General features: G+C 35.4%; 2 protein-coding genes across 2 annotated transcripts; one reads left to right on the forward strand and one right to left on the reverse strand.

The window, feature by feature from the left end:
- LOC138314728 (general transcription and DNA repair factor IIH helicase/translocase subunit XPB-like) lies at window positions 1-19,684 on the reverse strand. Its single transcript, XM_069255214.1, has 21 exons — window positions 19,462-19,684; window positions 18,911-18,997; window positions 18,286-18,407; window positions 17,785-17,865; window positions 17,223-17,378; window positions 16,718-16,792; window positions 15,155-15,274; window positions 14,493-14,707; window positions 13,960-14,031; window positions 11,917-12,023; window positions 10,420-10,523; window positions 8,496-8,568; window positions 6,420-6,539; window positions 6,046-6,248; window positions 5,577-5,642; window positions 5,155-5,291; window positions 2,728-2,824; window positions 2,451-2,568; window positions 2,118-2,266; window positions 1,503-1,619; window positions 1-1,146 (listed from the first exon to the last, which is right to left on the reverse strand). Exons 1-21 carry the CDS (start codon window positions 19,487-19,489, stop codon window positions 1,021-1,023), a joined length of 2,373 nt encoding a protein of 790 aa, XP_069111315.1. The 5' UTR covers window positions 19,490-19,684; the 3' UTR covers window positions 1-1,020.
- A 241-nt stretch (window positions 19,685-19,925) lies between these two features.
- On the forward strand, window positions 19,926-22,189 carry LOC138314729 (mitochondrial protein C2orf69 homolog). Its single transcript, XM_069255216.1, has 2 exons — window positions 19,926-20,212; window positions 21,145-22,189. Exons 1-2 carry the CDS (start codon window positions 19,967-19,969, stop codon window positions 21,841-21,843), a joined length of 945 nt encoding a protein of 314 aa, XP_069111317.1. The 5' UTR covers window positions 19,926-19,966; the 3' UTR covers window positions 21,844-22,189.
- Window positions 22,190-24,965: the final 2,776 nt, after the last annotated feature.

Here is a 24,965-nt window from a genome sequence, read left to right on the forward strand (position 1 = left end):
TTTCCTTCAAATATTTTATTCATCTACCCAACATACATTTTAGCCACATTCAAGCCGTACCAACCACTTCCATACAGAGTAGATCATTCACCATTACCACTCCCATAAAATTACTGACAGAGCACACATACACAATGTGTCTGTCAAACAGACTAATTTTTTTCACTCAGAATTTTCCATTTAATCTAAATGATTTATATGCAAACCATCCAGCATAAAGTAGGCTTCCACATTCAAACGTTTAACTAAACGAATAGAGTAATTACCATAACAGCCATATTGTCAAATGTTCAGTTTATCATCAGATATGTTATCATATACCACCATATTGTGAATTGACATCAACTTGTTCTCTTATATGGATTTATTACCAAATCTGGGCTTATAACCAGGCATGGGCTTATTATCAGACATGGTGTGTTACCAGACATGGACTTATTACCAGATGTGGGCTTATAACCAGGCATTGGCTTATTACCAGACATGGATTTATTACCAGACATGGGCTTATTACCAGGCATGGGCATATTACCAGATATGGGCTTTTTACCAGACGTGATTATTACTAGACATGGACTTATTACTAGACATGGACTTATTACCAGACGTCCTGAACTTTTTAAATACCAGGATACATTACATCTATTTTGTCCTAAACTTTTTAAACACCAGGATACATTACATCTTTTTTGTCCTGAACTTTTTAAATACCAGGATACGTTACATCTATTTTGTCCTGAACTTTTTAAACAATAGGATACATTACATCTATTTTGTCCTGAACATTTTAAATACCAGGATACATTACATCTATATTGTCCTGAACTTTTTAAACACCAGGATACATTACATCTATTTTGTCCTAAACTTTTTAAATACCTGGATACATTACATCTATTTTGTCCTGAATTTTTTAAACACCAGGATACGTTACATCTTTTTTGTCCTGAACTTTTTAAACACCAGGATACATTACATCTATTTTGTCCTAAACTTTTTAAATACCAGGATACATTACATCTATTTTGTCCTGAACTTTTTAAACAGTGGGTGAAGATTCTGGCCTTGCTTCCTATTTCTGTATTCCATATACACCGCATCATCAGCTCCCGACATAGAACTCATGTTGCCTGCCTTTCTGGACATCTGTAATAAGGCCGCTTTGAATCAGCATTTATACAAATATATCATACATAACTTTTGCAATTCTTTAAAATTGTAATACAATAACTATTTTCAATGTCTAAAATTGGTGTAGTTTTGCTTAAGATGGATCATCATTGTTGAGGTTAAATGGTTACTATTTCTATCCCCTATGTGATTTTAATCTTATATCCATTATTAATTCCATGACCTGGTCGGTATCTAGTGTCATCTTCAGATTAATCAACAAATATTTAGAGCTAATATCAAACAGCTACATTCCAACCCCATCAAGTTGTTTATTGAATGCAATATAAAACAAGGGAAGAAACTCCAGTAAATATTAACAGTTATAATACCTGTAGTTTACTGCCCTCCCCTGCTCCCTGTTCCTCCTCCGCATCCTGTTCTGTGGCTGCCAACACCTTCTGTAAAAGCTGCATCTGCTCGTCTTTAGTGCGATAGGCCAAGTTTTCCTGGAGATAGAATCAATAGAAGGTCAAACAAAGGAAAAAGAATGTAAACCTCCGAGAGCTGTACTTCTGACAAATTGAGGAAGCACAATGTGCGCTAAAGCACATAGAATTATTTTTTTTTAGTGAAAAAGACATCTTAATTTTCATTTTATTCTAGGATACAAATTGAGGATATATAGAGGGCGTTTTGTGCACATGTAAATACTATCTAATTTAGACTTTATTTCTGTTCCAGAGATCACATTGGGGATAAAGTAACATTTATCTTTCAAGAATGAGTTCTCCGGCCAATATACCTCATATTAACTGCAGAGGTTTTTTCCCCACACAATCCTTCTGGTGAAAATTATTTTGTAGTTTTAATTATGAGGTCATTTTTTGTCATAAGAGAAATGATGTTTATAAGGGAAGATAAAGAACAAAACAATAACATGCAGCATTACTTTTATTACTGGGAAAGATACACCATACAGTAGATGTAGATGAGATACTACCTACCTCCTCGAGGCCCGCGAACCTCGTGATAACCTTGTAGCTGTAGCCTTGATTGACAAGAAACCTCTGACGTTTCAGTGAGTAGTGGACCTCCATAGTATCCTGGGTAACCAGCGAGTAGAAAAAGGCATTGTATTCCTCGGCAACAGCACCTACAGATAACAACATGGCATCTTGAACTTGATCTGCCATCTAGATAAATCAAGGGAACTATTGCATTTTATGTATGTGCTTCATTTGCTTCATCGTAAATTCATTTTATGCCCTGCTTATTTTTTCCGTTGTTTTGCCCTGAGAACTCTTTTATGATCTACCTTGTATTTATACCTTACTTACCCTTTTTTGCCCTGAGAATTCTGCCAAGTCTTTGAGCTTCCTGTCGTCGACTTCCACCATGGGCTGAGATCTGAATTAGTACATTTGCCTCTGGCAAATCAAACGATGTGTCAGCAACCTACAGGTAGAAGATTAATCTTTTCTGATTAGCTTGTATAGTTAATGGCATCTAATGTGATTTACTTTAATTAATTTATGATTATTAGAAATAACCTTTAATCTGTAATACTATTTGGATAACAAGATGGATGGTATGATGGTGATACTGCAGTCTTACCTTAGATACAAAGATAGTGTTGACTTTGGGGTTGTGCTGAAAGTTCTGTAATATCTGCATACGTTCTCCCTGTGATGTAGGCCCATACAGATAAGGTCTGTTGGAAAAAAAATTATATAATATATCATAAATTATGGATTCAAACAATATTTTTCTCTGAAAAAAGAATTATGTGTAAACTTAAAGATTTTTTAAAGATTGGTTATTTCAACAGTTTTGATCAACAGAACTAGTTATGATCATTTCAGTAAGGCCTCCCTATATATACTCAAAGAAAAAATCAAAGTGACAATACAAGATTCCCAGTTATGTGTACTTTCATTTCATCCGGAAAAATTCAGCTGTTCAATAATGTATGCTATCCTTTGTAAACAAAGATCACTGTGGGTACCCGTACACGGGATATTGGCATCGACGAGGCGGTGGCCTGTCACAGCAAGGGGAAGTTTTGCAATATTTTCACAGTTTTAATGTAATTAATGTATCTGAAACTATTGGTCAGTTCAAGCTAAATATATATCGCGTCCGTATGCGATCTGTCAACCCCCAGCGTCATATATTTATGGAGGAATAGACAGGAATCCAGGGTCACCTGTAGGGGGGTACCGCAATGAAAACGACTGTGAACTATTGTTCGTGATATTGAATTATTAGATTGTTCCAGGTTATCATGTTAGGGTTGTATAGACGGGTTATGATATGGAAGTTTATGTTTAGGCCAATTTCATATTGTCGTGGCCATGGATGTTTCAACAAGAAGACTGAAAATTTAGCTTTTGTACGGGGGCTTGCTAAAGTGGTGTACGGGGACTTGGTTTATGTGATAAAAATGGTGTACGGGGGCTTGGCATAATTAAAATGACAAACTTCATAATATATTTAAAACAAATAGTGTCTAGTCGTCCAAAAGACAGATGTAAAGTTTTCTTCCGACGTCTATGTCTTCGTAGATCTCATGTAAAGATGTCAATGGAATCGTAGGCCTTCATACGAAGATGATGAATGTTGGTTGGTCTGTAGATTCTGTATACAAGATCAGTTTGTTTGTTTGCTGGCAATTTTGTTAAATTCTTTAACGGAGGGGATCATTTTGAGGAAGGAATTCTTGTACTTGTATTACAAAACCATATAGCGCCGATTTCGATAAGAAATATAACTTCATCTGGTGGGATTCAAGTAATTTTACTTTTGAATTGTGAACCATGACTACGAACACATATTTGTCATAGCGTTGTTTTGAAATCGCGTTTGTAAAAGAAAAACTCCAATCAGGTATTTTCCACAATGCTCCAACACAACGAAAGTGAGTAGTATATTTTAGCATATTTAATTGTAATATGTAATGATATTTACGGTGCAATGTTTGACGGAAAGTCTGTGACTCTCAGCAGCTGCAAAACTCGTAATTACAGTTTTAAATATTGACGATGTATCATGCCAAAGAACTCTATAATTCTAGAACACAACACGGAACTTCAGTTTAATGCACACTTGTCCAGATGTCACCCTTTACTGATATGGTTCCGTTTCTTACATTTTCCATTTTAATTTTGCATCCTATCCTTATTTGTCAGATTTATTGTTTATCATTTGCTGTTATTTATCTTTATCTGAAGATAATGTTTTAATACGTTAATACTTTTGGTTGCCCAGACTTTAAAATTAATTGAAAAGAACAGTTTTTGCCTGAATTGGTCAAAATCAAAATGATTAATTATTCTATAGCGTATCCTTTCAATCAGTAATTTGATAATCATATAGAACGCTATATATTGATATCTAGAAAGGAATATTTGGCTTAAAAAGCTGCGTTTCTCAACTCATCAACCAATTCGCCGTACAATCTTCAACCATGCTGCCGTACAATCAACATCCAAGCCCCCGTACACTTGATTTCTAACAACAAGCAAGCCCCCGTACACAACATGATTTTCAGTGATTTATTTCGCAATCTTCATGACCTCAAAATTTGTCATCGGGGCGTGAGTTGCTTTCCTATGTTGAGAATTAGCCATAGAAAATGAATTCCGTTTTCAGAAAAGCATTAAATATTCATATCGGTGATTTATTTTGAACCGCCTTTTTCACTGCGGTACCCCCCTGCATGTGACCCTGGATTCCTGTCTATTCCTCAATAACTATATGACGCTGGGGGTTGACAGATCGCATACGGACGCGATATATACTTAGCTTGAACTGACCAATAGTAACAGATACATTAATTACATTAAAACTGTGAAAATATTGCAAAACTTCCCCTTGCTGTTACAGGTCACCGCCTCGTCGATACCAATATCCCGTGTACGGGTACCCACAGTGAAGATATATTCTCTAACTATAGCACACAATATCTAACAGTTATCAACCATCATAACATGTATGGTGTATTCATGAAATAATCACAGGGATTTCCTTTAAATCACTTACTTGTTCAGTCGTATGGCGTAGTTTTTCAGGGCAAACACATTGTCGGAGAACACAATGATTTTATCATTACGACGTTCATGGTAGCGAATGAGAAACTGACAGGATCGGAATTTGTTTGGATTCATAATGGCAAGCAACTGTAATAAAAGTCACAAACAACATTTGACTAAAATCATGGATGTTAATTTGTACAAAGAAACAATAGCATAATAATTAAAATTACAAAGAAAGTACTGATTACACCGCCAGGAATGTTTATCAAAATACTAATTTGTCATAAAACTCAATTATTTTCAACAACATCATTCAAAGTTTTTTACTTTTATGGGGAACTTTTTACAACATTGGCGATTGCTTTATGATACAGTATTTGTGGTAACATTTCATTTACACCTTTTCTTCTAAGTAATGGAATTGCTTACCATTTTCTTCATGGATTTTGTGTTCAGATATTCTCTGTAGAATTCTGGGGTCATAGGACACCATACCTACAATTCATGTAAATATAGTTTTTAATTACAGAAATTAAACTGAGATAATGTGTAGACTTATCTTTATCTCTTTATTATGTCAGTTCTAAGTTCCTTAACATTTACATACAGGGCAAATTAACAGGCTGATGAAAGCACAAATAATGCTTGGTTGCTATGACAAATTAAAATCAAGTGGTATGATGGTATACTACAAAGGCAGTCCACTTATGAAATGATTATTTACCTGCAGGTCATGTTCTGTTTATTGTGAGCTCGTATAACACAAATCAATACCACGTACATAACAAAAATAACACAAATTTTCACAAATATAAAAACAGAATAAAGTTATGATTTGCACCAATTATTACAGTGAATCCTTAAGAATCACTCAGTGGTGTTTCCATGGAAACCCTACCTCAGCACACTGTACTCTGGCAATAAAGCCTTTGTTCTGTAGCTCCATCCAGTTGGCCTCGTACAGCTTTGGTCCGATGAGGAAGTTAAGGTCTGCTATTTTGTCATCCTCTCGTACCAGTGTAGCTGTCAACCCCAGTTTACAGTGGGCGTTTACAATTGTTAACACCCTTCTGAACATCTTAGCTGGTATGGTTTGTACTTCTGTTCAACACAAAATAATAATATGTATCAATTATCATTTATGTTAGATGGATTATCTCAAATGATAAGACTTTATTTCCCCATTTCTTACAATTAATATTTTATTAGTTATTTTATAATCAGATCATTAGTCCCCATTCTGACTGCCAAAGTCTGAGTAATTTATCATACCATCTAAAACCATCAGTCCCCATTCCTGGCTCTGCATCCATTCCATCACCTTCTCTGCTTCCCAAGACCGCTTCTGACTGTGTGCCAACATTGAGTATGTACTTATACAGATGGAACATCCTGGCAAGAAAAAACATTAAATTCTTAGAGCTTAACTTGTATATTATGGTTATCATTTCTCATGATAGTTAATTTGTTTTTACTGACAAAGTGGTAAATTATCACTTATGAAACGAAAAGAATTGTTTGTGTCTTATTCTAAAACAATTCTTTGAAGGCTTCATCATTGCTTGCCCAATTATCATGGTCTGGTGCAATCGTTTGATGAGAACACAGCCAATAAAATGTCAATTTGTAGGTTGTGGATGTTGGCTGACTGATAGTAGAAGTACATCTGAACATTGTTATATCAGACTTGAAGATTCTGGTTAATTAGAAGTAAATCTTGTTTGTCCCCATCAACTGTATCTTAAGTTACACTTCACTTAAATACTCAGATTATAAAAATTATAACACAGTGCTAACAACTTTGAGTAAATGAGGTTTGACTATACAGTCGAATCTGTCTTAAACGACCACTCAAGGGAAATTGAAAAGTTGTCTCTTAATAGAGAGTGGTCTCTTAATAGAGTAGTTCAGGTTAAGGAGGATATAAAGTTTTGATGTTTTAAAATATTAACAAATTAAAAAAAAAAACATTTCAGAAATTTATTCATATAATCATGTGGTTCTCAGTGAGTTTTACAGCAAAAATATATTTTTGTGTGCTAATAAGGTCATAGATATGGCATTATTTGATTTATTGTAAGTATTTATTTTGTATTTACTTTAATCATTGTATATATATTTGTTTATTTAAAGATGCTCCACCGCCGACAGAGCATAAATGATATTCATCATTTGAACAATAATATGTGTTTAATCGTGTATATATATGTCTAATTAACACAAAAAATAACATAAAATAATTTATTTCGCCTTTGGTGCATACGAAATCAGTACATCATTCTATAAAGGATATAGTGCGACAGATTTTTTTCGGGATGCAAATAATTATTTTTGATATTTTTTACTTGAAGTAAAATTAGAAGCTCTAACTTTTCAACGATGGTAATGGTGTAAAGTAAGTAACTTTTGTAACTGAAGAAAAATACCAAATCGCCTACTGCTGTTTTTGACAGTGAAAAAATACCATTTGTCTGCGGTGGAGCATCTTTAATTATTCCTGGTATTCAAAAAAATTTTTTTTTCATATCATGCTACACAATGAACGGGAATTTGTACTGTATGATTCTTAGGATTTCTTTATAGTAAAATCTGGATTTTTCATACCTATTTCCGGTTCTGTCTATGACTACAACCCATCCAAGATGGCAGCCTAAACAAACGCTACATGTGTTGTCTGTTTGACTGCTTTCATGTTTCATTTTCATTCAAGTAAAGTATTGTCAGTTACTACTAGTATTTGTTTTAAAATATGTTTATCATGTTGTATCAAACAGTTTATTATTCAAACGTAATATCCTTTCAAATGGATGGAGACGGCCATTGAACTTGACCCATACCGTCTAAAGGTCTCAGGTCTGACGGTAACAAAAGTGTGAAAAGACCAGTCAGATACAATTACTCCAGTGTGGCATTACTGATACAAGGCTTCAGTTACCGGCTAATTGTTCCACACCTCTTTTGTTAACATTAATAAGCTATAGACTTAATTGCTCTGCCCAAGCCGTGTCAAAACCGACGACCAGATGATGAGCGTTTTGGAAAGATCAAAATGACATTCGTTTTTCTGGTCGCTGTAGAGATTTTTTGCGACCATGGGATGGAAATTTTGTGGTCGCTTGTCGCGTTAGAGAGATGGTCGTTTAATAGAGTTAAAATATATAGTGAAAATGCTTGGGGGGAACTGAAGTGGTCGATTAGAGCAGAGGGTCGCGTAATACAGATGGTCGTTAGTACAGATTCAACTGTATACTCATTTACAGTTAGTTTGGTGAATGTGTACCAGGACAAATGAAAGTCTTACTACAGTGAAAGACTCGAACGATTTCTGAAGAAGGCTTATGAACTTACCAATAGGTTTATCTTTAGCATCAGAGGTAAACCTGCAGATTATACTATCATCTGCTGTCGACCACATCTTAAACTGGAAAACAAAATGTATGAAACTTGTTAAACAACAGCAAAAGAAAACAAAATGGCAACAAATCATCAAAAAGATCAAGAAACAAGTCAAGGGTCACACAGATTTATTGTGCAATATACTGGTTGACCTGCCAAATCTGCTCCACCATAGAACATCAAGACCATGAGCATTCTACTTTTCATTAACTCACCTGAGAGGGCAACTGCTCTACCACTACACATTAACTCACCTAAGAGCACCATTGCTCCACATTGACTCACCTGAGAGTGCCACTGTTCCACATATACTCACCTAAGAGCACCATTGCTCCACATTGATCTTGAGAGTGCCACTGTTCCACTTAGACTCACCTAAGAGCACCATTGCTCCACATTGACCCTGAAAGTGCCACTGTTCCACTTAGACTCACCTAAAAGCACCATTGCTCCACATTGACTCACCTGAAAGTGCCACTGTTCCACTTAGACTCACCTAAGAGCACCATTGCTTCACATTGACCCACCTGAAAGTGCCACTTTTCCACATATACTCACCTAAGAGCACCATTGCTTCACATTGACCTTGAGAGTGCCACTGTTCCACTTAGACTCACCTAAGAGCACCATTGCTTCACACTGACCCACCTGAAAGTGCCACTTTTCCACATATACTCACCTAAGAGCACCATTGCTCCACATTGACTCACCTGAGAGTGCCACTGTTCCACATATACTCACCTAAGAGCACCATTGCTTCACATTGACCTTGAGAGTGCCACTGTTCCACTTAGACTCACCTAAGAGCACCATTGCTTCACATTGACCCACCTGAAAGTGCCACTTTTCCACATATACTCACCTAAGAGCACCATTGCTCCACATTGACTCACCTGAGAGTGCCACTGTTCCACATATACTCACCTAAGAGCACCATTGCTTCACATTGACCTTGAGAGTGCCACTGTTCCACTTAGACTCACCTAAGAGCACCATTGCTTCACATTGACCCACCTGAAAGTGCCACTTTTCCACATATACTCACCTAAGAGCACCATTGCTCCACATTGACTCACCTGAGAGTGCCACTGTTCCACATATACTCACCTAAGAGCACCATTGCTTCACATTGACCTTGAGAGTGCCACTGTTCCACTTAGACTCACCTAAGAGCACCATTGCTTCACACTGACCCACCTGAAAGTGCCACTTTTCCACATATACTCACCTAAGAGCACCATTGCTCCACATTGACTCACCTGAGAGTGCCACTGTTCCACATATACTCACCTAAGAGCACCATTGCTTCACATTGACCTTGAGAGTGCCACTGTTCCACTTAGACTCACCTAAGAGCACCATTGCTTCACATTGACCCACCTGAAAGTGCCACTTTTCCACATATACTCACCTAAGAGCACCATTGCTCCACATTGACTCACCTGAGAGTGCCACTGTTCAACATAAACTCACCTAAGAGCACCATTGCTTCACATTGACTCAACTGAGAGCACCATCGCTCCATATTGACTCACCTGAAAGCGCCACTTTTCCACATATACTCACCTATGAGCACCGTTGCTTCACATTGACTCACCTGAGAGAGCCACTGTTCCACATATACTCACCTAAGAGCACCATTGCTCCACATTGACTCACCTGAGAGAGCCACTGTTCCACATAAACTCACCTAAGAGCACCATTGCTTCACATTGACCCACCTGAGAGTGCTACTGTTCCACTTAGACTCACCTAAGAGCACCATTGCTCCACATTGACTCAACTGAAAGCGCCACTTTTCCACATATACTCACCTAAGAGCACCATTGCTCCACATTGACTCAACTGAGAGCGCTATTGCTCCACATTGACTCACCTGAGAGCGCCACTGTTCCACCGCTACACCTGAAGTAGCCAGACACAGACATCTTTTTCTGATTGTACAGGCAGCTGTCACACCTACGAGTGTCTTACCCGCACCTACAATGTCAGACAACAACACTTATTCCAAAGTAAAGCGAGTCGCTGGCAGTAAGTAGACTTATAGGTATCTACAAAATCAATTTCATATGTATTAGCCTACTCTTCTTTTATATGCCCCTATCCCCTCCATTATACAAATAGTCTAGAGATCTTTTTAAAGAGGTGAGAGTTTGTAAAATAAAAGGAACTAGAAATATGTCTGTTAGACATTAAGTGCTCGCTAACTACTTCCTAACCTTAATTTCCAGTATGAAATCATCCTCCCCAACAGGTGTACATAATACTTTCGTTCATTATCCTTGGGACAATTGCAAGGAGATGGTTTACGCCCTTGGTGTATTGTAATAAATACTTCCCTTTACTTCATAACTTTAAATGTGAAATTACTTTTTCTTTGTTGCATAGAATTGTGTTTATTATCAAATTGATATTGATACGATAGACTTGTTTCGCTGCTCAAAATAGTCGTACGCTAGAACACTGTCCAGTCTCTGTGCATGTGGTGACTTACCTGTACTTTAATCTATGCTTGAACACCTTTCTGGGGAACATTAGATCTAGAGCTCAGACACTCAGACTGATATTTTACAATGTTTTTTTTTTAAATTTTGTTTCTCTTATGTAAGGCTGTGTTATTTTAGAAATATTTATGAAAACTGCAGTAAATGCAGTGTGTGGTCACAGGGTTTAGTAAGTGATAGTGCAACGTACACCTGGGACCTAGGATAATGTGAAATAAATTAAATATGTCGTCAGTACTAAAAGTTATCCGTTTCGTCACTTTCTTTTATTGACTTTATAAACCTGTATTGTTCCGCAAGTTTCAAAAGTCGATCAGATGCTTAGAATATCGTGTTCCATGCAAGAGTTTGTTAGATACGCCGTTTGAAGTTTACACAAAAAAATGTGTTTAGCACTGTGTAATGTCACTGTTCTTAATTTACTGTAGATTATCGCTAACAAGTATATCTTAGTATATGTTTTTGAAAGGTTGGTGTCACTAAATCACGGCTAAATCTATTAAACGATATAAGACACTGACTTCTGGTATCGGGTGCGCAGTTGGAATCTGCGCATAGCGGATGCACACAGACTCTATACCTAACAAGGAAAATAATAGTGCGAGTATGCTCACACTGAAAATCATCCCCTAATTTTGGATTCTTCTTAGGTCATACAAGAATTCCTTAAGATTCACTCAAAAATCATATATTATCATTTCAGTACATCATGATCAATAAAAGGTATGATAGAAAATAACATTCAAAACAACACATAACTTCAATCAGATTTAAGTTACACGAACATATATTTTTCTTAACTTTATTTTAGGAGCAATATTTCTAGTATTAAAACAAGAATCAGTGTGATGATGTTTGTCCCCACTTACCACATGGAAGGACAATAACTCCTGAACGAGCCCGACCGTTTCCAAACATCTTCCTGAGACTTTTCTCCTGGTAGGGCCTCAACACTGTGGATGGCTTAAGGTCCATACTGAAATCACACGTTTGACAGGCTATTATAAAATCATTACACTATTGCATCCATGGAATCTGGATTATATATTAGAGGCAGGTCAGCGACTCAGAGGTCAAAATACAAGTCAGAAAAAGTGTGACAAATAGTTGGATAAACGACGGTCTCATCAATCTAAATTAATGAAAATAAATGACATGTAGTAAAGAAGTGAGTCAATGATAATACAGAAAGGAGGGAAGGCTTGACAGACGTAATAAATAGTATCAACAGCTATAACATCCAATAATACAGAAAGGAGGGAAGACTGGACAGACAGAATTAATAGTATCAACAACTATAACATCCAATAATACAGAAAGGAGTGAAGGCTGAACAGACAGAATTAATAGTATCAACAGCTATAACATCCAATAATACAGAAAGGAGGGAAGGCTGGACAGACTGAATTAATAGTATCAACAGCTATAACATCCAATAATACAGAAAGGAGTGAAGGCTGGACAGACAGAATTAATAGTATCAACAGCTATAACATCCAATAATACAGAAAGGAGGGAAGGCTGGACAGAAGGAATTAATAGTATCAACAGCTATAACATCCAATAATACAGAAAGGAGGGAAGGCTGGACAGACTGAATTAATAGTATCAACAGCTATAACATCCAATAATACAGAAAGGAGGGAAGGCTGGACAGACAGAACAAGGACATAGTCATTCAGATCCCCCGCCAATGGAGATATCAAAGCTGAAGTAAGTTTGATTGTGGAGACTTATGTGTATGAAAAAAACCCAGGAAAAAGGAAGTTGAGCTAAAGAAAGATGGAGTATAATTCAAGTAGAGCGGGGCTGCAATTGTTGAATCAGGTATATAGCCTTGACATTTATATTAGACTATATACACAAAGATGGGTGGAGTTTTGCAAAGTAACATTTACCATTTACCATGATATTTTCAGCAATGTTTCCAAGGTAACGGAAAAAGTGCAAAAAATGAAAACCTAAAAATAGCAAAAGGTACTACTAGACCATAAAAAGAATGTGTCTGAAGTTTCGTGGAAATATCTCTGCTGGTTTTAGAGTTATGCTCCCGAAATGAACCTGCTACAAAAAAATATTTTCAGCAATGTTTCTATGGTTACAGAAAAAACCACAAAAAGTGAAAACCTAAAAATAGCAAAAGGCACTACTAGAACATAAGAACAATGTGTCTATGAAGTTTCATGGAAATATCTCTGCTGGTTTTGAGTTGTGCTCCGGAAACGATTCTTACACAAAAATCTGCCATTTTCAACAATGTTTCCATGGTTACAGAAAAAAAGTACAAAAAGTGAAAACCTTAAAATAGCAAAAGGCACTACTAGACCATAAGACTAATGTGCCTATGGAGTTCCGTGCATATATCTCAACCAGTTTTCCAGTTATGCTGCGGAAACGAACCTGGTACAAAAATATGATATTTTCAGCAATGTTTCCATGGTTACAGAAAAAAGTGCAAAAAATGAAAACCTTAAAATAGCAAAAGGCACTACTAGACCATAAGACCAATGTGTATTTGAAGTTTCATGGAAATATCTCTGCTGGTTTTAGAGTTGTATTCCGGAAACGAACCTGGTACAAAAATATGATATTTTCAGCAATGTTTCCATGGTTACGGAAAAAATGCAAAAAATGAAAACCTAAAAATAGCAAAAGGCACTACTAGACCAGACAGAACTAATAATATTTCACCTTTTGTACCCATCGTACATTGTATCATAGTTAGAAATAACTTGAGACTTATGATCCCTGTGAATGCCATTCAAAACAGTTATATTCATATCCTTAATATATGCTACTGTGAATACGGGATATTTACATATAATGATCCACAAAAATAGATACCGATAGATAAATAAAATCCTAATCTAATAGTCATAGTTAATATTGTTGTTAAATAATACCCCACTTACTTGATATCAGCATTGTGTGTGTCGTTTTTGAAGTCATATTCTGCCAGTAGAGGATATTCTAGCTCTATACACCTGTAAAAACAGTCACAATAAGATATCTATGTTGTCAAGTACTAAATTCTACCAAAATCAAACAATACTTACTGCTAACAGATGGGTTATAGTATTAGTGTTGTGATCTTCAAGGGTTGGAATTTTTTTTCAATACCAAGTGTTTACATATACATGATTAACATTATTTTAAATCATCATTTCACATAACAATCAAAATGTACATCTACATATTCTGTCTTTGCCTATTTTATTACAGACTTATTTGCCCTTGTGGGTAGGTGTCATTACCTTGTGAGCAAAAGTAATGTTCACTGAAAAATTGTATGTGACATCCTCATATACACATGAAGTTATCAATACCTACCCGCAAGGGCAGATAACTCTGTAATATTCAAATACGGAATATGCTTCTGGCAGTACATCATCTGTGAGATTACATAATCTAACACTTCTATGATAATGCTCCCATAAAAAATCACCTTTTCTGTATTTCTTCAATATTTTCCTGCTTGACCTCAAATGATACAGTCTTCATGTCTTCAAAGTCATCGTCCTCATCCTTGTCTATTTTGTCATAGTAATCAAAAATATCGTTAGGTACAGCAGGCTGTTCTGGTTCCTCTCCTCCCTCCCCAGAAGGGCCAGGTGTCGGCTCACCAGATGAAACTGCAGTTCCATTGGCTGGTTTGTTTAACTGTTAAGGAAAATAAAATACAGAACAATTTTTTTCTCAAACATCAATTAAAGAACGCAATCAGGATGTTTACGAGAAATCTTGAAAATAATTTTATTTGAAAACAATAAAGTGCTCAATGGTTGATAATGAGGATGAATGCAAACAGACTTATTGTTCTGACTTCTGAAGGAGCTAGAATATAGCTATTCACATTGCATCGAAACCAGTCACAAGATGCTATCATATTGTACTTCACTCCTGTACACGTTTAGAAGGAGCTTCTATCATGTGTGTTTTGGGTGCTTTCTTATGCTGAGATACCCCAATACTCAAACTGAAATATGAATCAAGTGCTTCAGATTCAAATGTCAACTAATAACATCTTAATTGGGGATAAATACATGTACATAATCTATATTTTTTAATTAATTTTTTTTCCATATGGACAATCAATATGATGTTTACCTGTAGAGCTGACTTAGAGGATACCTGACCCTCGACCAGGTCTTCAGAAGGCTCCTGCTGACTCCCTCTTAACCGACACTCCTGTATGACTGGGTCTTTTAGGAGTTTCTGTATGACATCCTGTTACAGATATAAAGGTGTCAAGTTCAAACAAGGTCAATTATAAACATACTTGTAGTTTCATTTCTTAAATACAGTATGAAAAAGTGTCTTTATCAAAAACTATATGAAATACCATTTCAAGAATGTCAAGCACTAGCACATGTATTTAAATGTTGTATCATATGATTAAAATCTTTAAGATATATAATGTATCAATATAATTATGATTTCAAATTAGGTATCTCCCAACCCCCATCCCCTCTCTCCTGTAAGACACATCAATGCCTCTACCACCATAGGGGCTGTGGTGACCACGTGGTCAATGTCCCAACATATTACAACACACAAAAGAAAACAACGTTTTGACATATTACAACATGATAGAAAACAACGTCCCAACATATTACAACACACGAAAGAAAACAATGTCCCAACATATTACAACACCAAAAGAAAACAACGTTCCAACATATTACAACACGAGAGAAAACAACGTCCCAACAAATTACAACACACAAGAGAAAACAATGTCCCAACATATTACAACACAAGAGAAAACAACGTCCCAACATATTACAACACACGAAAGAAAACAACGTTTCAACATATTACAACACGAGAGAAAACAATGTCCCAACAAATTACAATACACGAAAGAAAACAACATCCCAACATATTACAATACACGAAAGAAAACAACATTTAAACATATTACAGCATGAGAGAAAACAACGTCCCAACATATTACAACACATGAAAGAAAACAATGTAGTTGAGGAAATACCATGATAGGAGTGCTATTAATAGCAGCTTTGTTTATTTACACACAGGATGTTGACAAATATATTGCCTAGTTGTTGCAAATACTACGAAACTGTTATGTGATGGTGGAATACAGTGAGTATATAGTGATATGCAAAATTTTTTATTACAAAAGAATACATGGTTTTGGACCTTTTTGGACATGAAATCCAATTATGTTACATTAAATTGTTGTATTTGAAATATCTTGCACATCCCAGATTTAATTATAATGGTAGTTTTCAATTATTGCAACTCAGGTTACCATGGTGACCAATAAAAGAAAATATGTTCATTTTGAGTCCATTTTTGATATTTTTTCTGCAAGAAACAATGGAGCAAACTTACGAAAAAAAATATAGAGGCACTTGAGCTACACCTTTAGCAGAAATATAAAAAAATTTCAAGAATGCGCTCAATAACTTTCACATTTTATGCATGTTTAGGATGGTTACCATTGGAACTAAAGCTTGTATGATTGTACACAGCCACATGTATCATACCAATTTCAGTGATGAACTCAATATTTGATATATATCAAACAATTAAATCAATAAATATTAGATTAAGGTGGCTAAAAAGGACACAAATCATGTTCGTTCTTTAGTGATTTTTTTTTTACATCAATGCATTTCACACGTGGCTGTAATGTTTACTTACGGGATGCTGACTTTCCACATAATATCGGTTGTGTTTCAGCACAAGTTTCACTTTACCATAACTCAAGGTACACAACTGGAAAAAAAACATGCTTATAATAGGTATACAGTGGGGCAATTTTCATACCCCTCCCCCTCATTTTCATATATGAATTCAGCTATAATTCCTCTCATAACATGTTTTATTTTTAATTGGATTATCCAGGTTGTTCATCATCAGTTCCTCACTGAAGACAATTCAACAGAGGAAATTTCATTCACAGCATCAAACTTACAGTTTACAATGCCACATTATAATACACTGATCAAAAAATGTTATCATACTTTTTAGATTGGTAAATGAAGCCAAACATTCAGATTACTTTCATATTAACAGGCATAACTTAAAAATACTTCAATTGAAAAATGTGTGCATTTACATTTGTTCCAATTAAATCAATATTTATTTGTACTAAAATTAATGTTTATGATTGAAAATGAATGCTTTCCTCCTTCTGCAGACTGACCTTTATGAATTCCTCTATTCCAGTGGGTAAAGATGTTTTGCTGAGACGTCGGAGGTATTCTATAATATCCTTTGTCTCTAATCCCACAGATACTGCAGCATAAAGGGAGTAGGGTGTAAGTTTGTATTCATGGATGTGTAGAGGTCGGCAAACAGGCTGTGAGATAATAGAAATTAAACAATCAATCAGTCAAAAATATAGAAAGTATAAACAGCTTGATGTCTGTCGTTGTATTTTGTTCTACTCAACTTTTCAGTAATATTGTTTTAATTAATCATCAGCAAGATACATGTCATAAAAATATGTACATTGAAAAGGGATCTCAAATATGAATTCTAGACAAGTTTCTATTAAATATGATATTGTCATAAAAAACCTGTAAACTGAAAGTGATCTCAAATATGAATTCTAGACAAGTTTCAGCTAAAATATTATATTTCCTCCTACACCTATCTATATAATTACCAAATATTTGACCAAGATATTTCTGTTTGAAAATTAAAATGATGAAATATCCTTCAAAGGGAAAGATTTTTTTTACTATTTTTTCCTGGTTCCTTACCTCAGAAATAGCAATAAGAAAATCATGGGCATGTTTATACACTGGAGAGAAGGATTCCAGGAAGATGTGTCCATTTGGTCCCTGAAAATAGGGAAAATATTGAGATAATTCTGAAAAGGATATAAATTAGAGATCATTATCATAAGATTACTATTATTGTATTTTTAAGAACAAGACTTCAAGTTTTGAATCAGACCTTGTTCAACTTAATTAGATTTAATCAGTACAGAAACTCTTATATTGTAAATTTTATTTTTAAGACAGAAGTGACAGAGATGTGTGTCTTAAAAGTAAAAAGCACTATACATAGATGTCAATCAAATACATCCAATGAACAAGATTTCCATGTGAAATCAATTACAGAGTATAATATAAAATAATACAGTTACTGTTACACACATCAAATATTCTTGTATTCTAACTAATTTCAATTAACAGTGCATACAATTGCATATGAAATGTTCACAACCTCAAATAAAACATTGTCCTTTGTATATTTACCACCCATAGAGGTCTTGATCCATGATCCAACTTGAGGTCAAGCATGGGACGATAATCTTTGGCCCCAAACTCATCTTCCTTTGTTTCTTCACTAATATTTTGTGTAGCTGCCTTTGGAACTCCTTCAACATTTATTTAACACTTCTATCATCAGTGATTTAGCACTTAATAGATTACCAAAGAGATTTGAGAACTACAATGTATTTTGCTTTTTACCTCTTGTCCATGGAGGCTGAGTGGTTATAAGTCGACTGACATGAATGTATGATAAATAATTACCATTTGAACACTGAACATTGCAAGTTCTGAATCAAGTTTGAATTTCACAAAGACTCAAGAAAAATTCCATCACTTGCACTTGTCATCTTCATAAAAATTATGCTGTCTAAAGCTTTGCAATGTTTGTTCTACTAATTATACAATTAACAATGTTTATACATAATGACACGATAATATCAGTTCTGTTTCATTGATATTATACAAGAAGTCTTCTGATCAGGTAAAGTACAAGGCACATGTAAAGTAATCAGCGAAAAAAGAAATTAATTAAAGAAATTCAGAACTTCAAATTTTATTGTATATGCAATTCCTTTAAAAAGTTTTCTATATATGAAAATATTTTAACCTTTTTCGCCATCTTTGGTATCCTCGTCCTCTTCTTCAACATATTCTGCTTGCTCAAGTCTGGCTCTTTTACTAGCTCTTCGCTCCTCTAAAACCAATGACATTTTTTCATTTAAACGATACAATTTTGAATTTCAATGTGATATCATAATATAAAACCTTTACAATATTCAAGAAATCTGCAATACCCTTTAAATGTAACCCAAGTACTATCGAGACCAACATATCCAGAAGAGTGGCTCTGTTACTCAGAATGTATTTTCCCGAACAGAGAAGTCAAGCTTTTAATTACACAGATATATACATTAATTAAGAACCACAGAGATATGCATTAATGTTATGTATAAGCATAGGCCTACTAGTACCTTACAGTTTAGATTATAATTTGCCTATCTATCATAGTCATTCATTTTTATAAATGCCTTGAAAGGATAATGACAATAACTATTTTAATCGTTTTCTTTCATTCTTTATTTTTTATAGTTTACTTTAATAAATATATATAGTATATCTTTAGAGAAACGACTATATCAAGTACATGTGAAAATGTACCTTTATCTCTTTTGTCTTTCTTCCCCATCTCTGGTTCCAGTAGATGTAATTTCAATTTCTTAAAGTTTGATAATAAACCGAAGGGGGTTATGTTACATTCTGTAACGTTACCAAACGCATTGGCTTGATTCCGTCGATTTAATACATCATTTATGACTATCTCACTAAACACTTATTTCACATTCTGCACCATTTGCAGAAATGAGAGCTGTCCAAATCAACAAGACGCTTTTGTAAGAGTTTAGATTGATAACAAGGGTTCAGGTGACCAAGATTGATATGTAGTGTGTATTTTACGACATCGTATGAAAAATATAAAATTATATTTTCAATCTTTATACAAAAAATGACTGTAGGAATATATAAAACATACAAGAAAATGTAAATGTTGGTTTTTTTTCTCAATATTTCCATAGTTCAGCTATTATTCCGGAAGCACGTGTAGTATCAAACACCGCATGCGCATATTGATTGTTTTTTATTTCCGGTGATAGAATGTAAACAAATGATTATTGCCACTCCCATACTTTTTATGTTGTCAGTTTACTTGAATTTGATAGGAGATCTTACTAAACATTTTCCTGTTAATGGTTTGAAACGAATAATATCAACTATGACAACACACCAGCGACATTGTCAACGCCTGATTGGAGTGCAAGGATCACACAAAAAAATGAACGACGTTGTGGTTGCTGGAAAGTCTGTAAAAACAGCAAAGCAACATATCTTCTTCTTTGGAGGAGATGTCCAGGTAATACAGACTTATTCCACTGAAACGTAATATATCAGTTTAAAAAACATTTAAAGATTTACTCAAGAATGTAGTAAATAATGCTAATATCAGCTGATGCAATATGAAAATTATATATATGTTTCTACTTTCGTTTTCTATATAATTTATGCTACCAATTGCACTTGGAACGGGGTTTGGACTGTTCGTGTGGCAGGATTGACTTTTATGTATTTTGTATTAAACGTAGTCTTGTAATTGTCCGGTACTTATTAGTATAGTTAAATCGCTATCGTATCGTATCGTTTCGTATTCGTAAAGTTTCGGTATCTTCCGTCATATGTATATCAATGTAGATAGTATCTATTGGTCGGTTTTATTATATGACGTAATGTCCAAATGTAATGTTTTTATTGGTTATTCGGTTTTGGCGCCAAATCGCCCTTTCCGGTCATTGTATAGATCTATACAGTAGCGCATTCCTACGATTGACCACTAGACGGTCACACCTATTTTAGAGCGCCTCTACACATCAAGGACAATCATGTAATATACACTGTACGTATCCGTAAGGAACCTAACTGAAATCGCACCGTGAATGCCACAGGCGACTTTGTGCCACACATAGAGTCTCTACGTTGTTTGTAACCAATAAAAGGAAAAGTCGAACTACCGATGAATGGCTTGCGTTAATTAATCAACGTTAAAACCATCTACTACATTCGGATCATCACTGACCAGGTAGCTCAATCGGTAGAGCATCCGGCTAGTGTTCAAGTCCCATTTTATCCTCTCCTGTTATAGCGAACTTGCCAATCTCTGTTTCAAGCATTGGGAATACAATTAGCATAGAAATTCACGAACTTGTCAATTGACGAATTGTTATGTCTTTAGGGGATGTGGGACATTATTTATCATTTTACATTTATATATTCATTTTCTGTATTTCACAGGATTATGAGGAGAAAATGCATGTATGTAATGCTGAGTATATACAGTGGAATCTTGAAACCACAGCACAGTTGCTGTCTGAGCGATTTCCAGATGGAATGGTTATGGTTGTGAAACCCAAAAATATGTACTTGAACACATTTAGTATGTACACAAACTTTGTTGACTTTACTGCAGATGGCATACCTACTCATAGAGAGGATTGGGGTGGTCTCTCCCATCTGGTAAATCTCTATGCAAGCGTTTTAAAACAACTAGATTCAAGCAATCAGGATTCTAACGACTCTTGTGATAGGGAAGTCAGTGATCCTGACATCATTTTAATTGGTTTCAGTAAGGGATGTGTTGTCCTTAACCAGTTGGTTTATGAGCTCCACTTAGCAAAGATTGAGGAAAATGTGAGACAGTTTTTAAACAGTGTGAAGTCCATATATTGGCTGGATGGTGGACACAATGGAGGAAGTAATACATGGATCACTGATAGGATATTACTTAAACAGCTCGCTGATCACAAGTTCCAACTCTTCTCCCATGTCACACCATATCAAGTGATGGACCCCATGAGGGCATGGCTCGGCAAAGAGCAGGCTGAGTTTGTGAAAGAATTGAAGGAGTTAGGAGCAAATATTCATAATGTTGAACACAATTTTGACAAAAAGCCTTCTATAGAGAATCATTTTGATGTTTTGAGGCAATTTTGATAAAACTACATACATGTATACACCATTATGTATTCAATTCAGATGTTTTGTACCTAAAACTTTTCCAATTGTGTACCTAATATTAGTTTGAAATTATATTATTTTCTGAGTTATAGCTATTTGAACTGAACATTTTAAGGGAATATTGATCTTTTTTAAAATCATTAATAATTATGAAAGCACATGCATGTGAATGCTGTATTGTTATGTTGTGAATGAAATATAGTATGGTTTCAAGATTTGTTGTTTTCCATTTTATTTACTTACACCTCATTTTTTACTTCAAAGATATGTTGAATGATTAAAGAATATTTTGATAATTAAAGATGGTATGCAGTGTTGTATAAGATTTGGTTGTGAATAGCTGAATCCACATTCAATGCTCGACTTTTTCTACCAGAAAGTGAAAGTATGACAGTAACTAGAGGCCCTGCTGCCCTGTGTCCATGAACCCTGACTTGGTCACATGATTTTATTAGCCGCCGTGATAGTTTTAGGACATGCCAGGTTCATGAGAGGAGCAGAGCCATAGCACCAGAAGAAAAACCACCAACCAGCAATCCCGACAAGTGCCCCACATGGGATCAAAAATTGTAACCCAAAACTCGTACCACAACCACATCTTATAAGCTCACCTGGTTTGAAGGATCGAGTTGAGCTTATTGGATACCACGGCGTCCGGCCTCTGACGTCCATCGTGTGTCAACAATCGACTTCTTCTCATAACCGCTGCTCGGATTTCAACAAAATTTGACTTGTAGCATCCTTATAGGCTGCTTACTGAAAATTGTACAAATGATGAGGCTGACCCCTCGGGGGCCTGAAGGGCAAGTTCAAAAGGGCTCAATTTGGCTATTTCCATAAATAAGGCTTCTTCTCTGAAACTATGCATGGGATAGCAATCATAATGCAATGGTAGCATCCTTATTGGGTGGGGATTCAAAACTGTACAAATGATGGGGCTGACCCCCGGGGGGCCTGAGGGGTGGGGTCAAAAGCGGTCAATTTGACTATTTCCAAATAAACATCTTCTTCTCTGCAACTAAGCATGGAATAGCACCAATAATGCAAACTGTGGGAATCCGAGTAGCGGATTCGCACATTACGCGGATTTGCACAAAAGTTTGCAAACAAAATTTATTTCATAACCCGATGAAATTGAAAAATAGTGTCTTCAATGCTTATAATTAATTTTTCAGGCTTCTTTATAAAATGAAAAACCATTCCATTGATTTTTTCCAAATCAATAAGCAACGTCAATGTTTCTATTGTGACGTCACGTTAATGTCGGGTTTCCGCACCATTCTTGGATTTTTTTTCATCGTGGAATGATAAAAATGAATAAGCCAATCAGTAAGCCAAGAGAACAAAGAGAAAATTAATTATTTTCATATAAATTACTTCATCTCTGAACCTATGTATTGGATATCATATTTGTATATAGTATCTATAGCATCATTATATGGTTGTGATTCAAAATTGAGCAAATTTTAGAGTCAATTTTGCTAATGTTGCTAATTGTAAGAGTCTTTGTGATAATTACTAAATAAAAAAGCAGGTGAGCGATATAGGCCCTCTGGGCCTTTTGTTTAAAAGAAAATTTAAAAACTTACCCTTGACATTGATAGTGAAAACATTTTGCTTTAATGCATAATTATATATTGACATTTTTCATCAGTTTAGAGAGCAACAAAATTGTTTCAAAATGTACGTTTAGTAGGAAAATATTCAGTGTAAAAGATATACAGAGGATTCCGCTTATTTGAATAAGGCATTTTCCAGAAGAAAATATTCGATTAACTGGAGTATTCGAATAGGTACAATGGAGTATTCGAATAGGTACAATAGATATCAACTGTCACCATTCACCACATTTTATACCACAGGGACCTGGCACGATTTCTTAAACTAACAGTATACATATATATAGATACTATAATACATATATGTATACTATTGGTTAAAAATTTTCGTGCCAGGTCCCTGTGATTTATACCAGTTCCTAACCTTTGTCCAGTAACATCATTGTTCAATTCTGTTTAAAACGACTTGTTTTGAATATATGTTTTATCTGTTAAATAACCCTTAATTATTATTACCTTTATTTCCTCCAAAATGAAGAGTACATAATGATAATATATGAAAATACATATGGTAACAGCATGAAATAATATGTACAAAATTAGAGAGACTTTGATATCAAAATTGAAAACATGTGTGCGACTTGCAGAAGAGTTGTATGTAGTGTAGCGAGAGGGTTTTGGGAACTCGCTCTCCTTTAAATATTAGTTACGTACCTACATGTAATGCATTGTGTGTAAGCACAATAAACACACCAGTTCTGTTCTAAATCTTCTCTCAACTGTTCATGTTATAAGAAGAATTACAATGAAAACGACATATATACAACACGTATAACGCACGTAAGCTATGTTCTACTGGAGTTCAACACGGCGGCGCAGTACTCAGCGTCCACGGTCATCCTGCACCAATCAGTAATGCACAATAACAAGCATATGAGATACATTTAGCACAAGTGACGAGCTTGTCTTCAACCATTCTCGATACTCAAGGGGTTCCGATCACTTCGATCCCTATACCCCTGGACTTCTCATAGTAAATTTGAGGCAACAGAACAGAACAGGTAATTTAGTCCTTTGATGTACATCAACAGAGCCGTATAACGGTACACTGTGGATGATAGAACGAATAATCATACCATGCCTCCACTCATCCTCGATACTCCAGGGGTTCCGATCTCTACACCCCTGAACTATCTCGTAGCGAAATTAGAGGCAGCTCAGCAGAAAGCATTCGACCAATCACAGGCTAGCAAAGATTTCCTTTGAAGACGCCTAACATCAAAGCCACACAGTCAATCACAGTGTACCGTTTTACGGCTCTTTTGAAGTATATCAAATGACTAAATTACCAGTTCTATTCTGTTGCCTCTAGTTTTACTATGAGATAGTCCATGGGTGTAGAGATCATAAGTGATCGGAACCCCTGGAGTATCGAGGATGGCCTCCACTCCGTTCCCGGCAACCATCTGTCAGAAATCTTCTGTCCGTCGTTCAGAGCTACGTCATCGCAGCTCTGTGGATAGCTGTGTGGCTTTGATT

Source organism: Argopecten irradians, chromosome 2, assembly GCF_041381155.1.
Source record: "Argopecten irradians isolate NY chromosome 2, Ai_NY, whole genome shotgun sequence".
NCBI classification, from domain to species: Eukaryota; Metazoa; Mollusca; class Bivalvia; order Pectinida; family Pectinidae; genus Argopecten; species Argopecten irradians.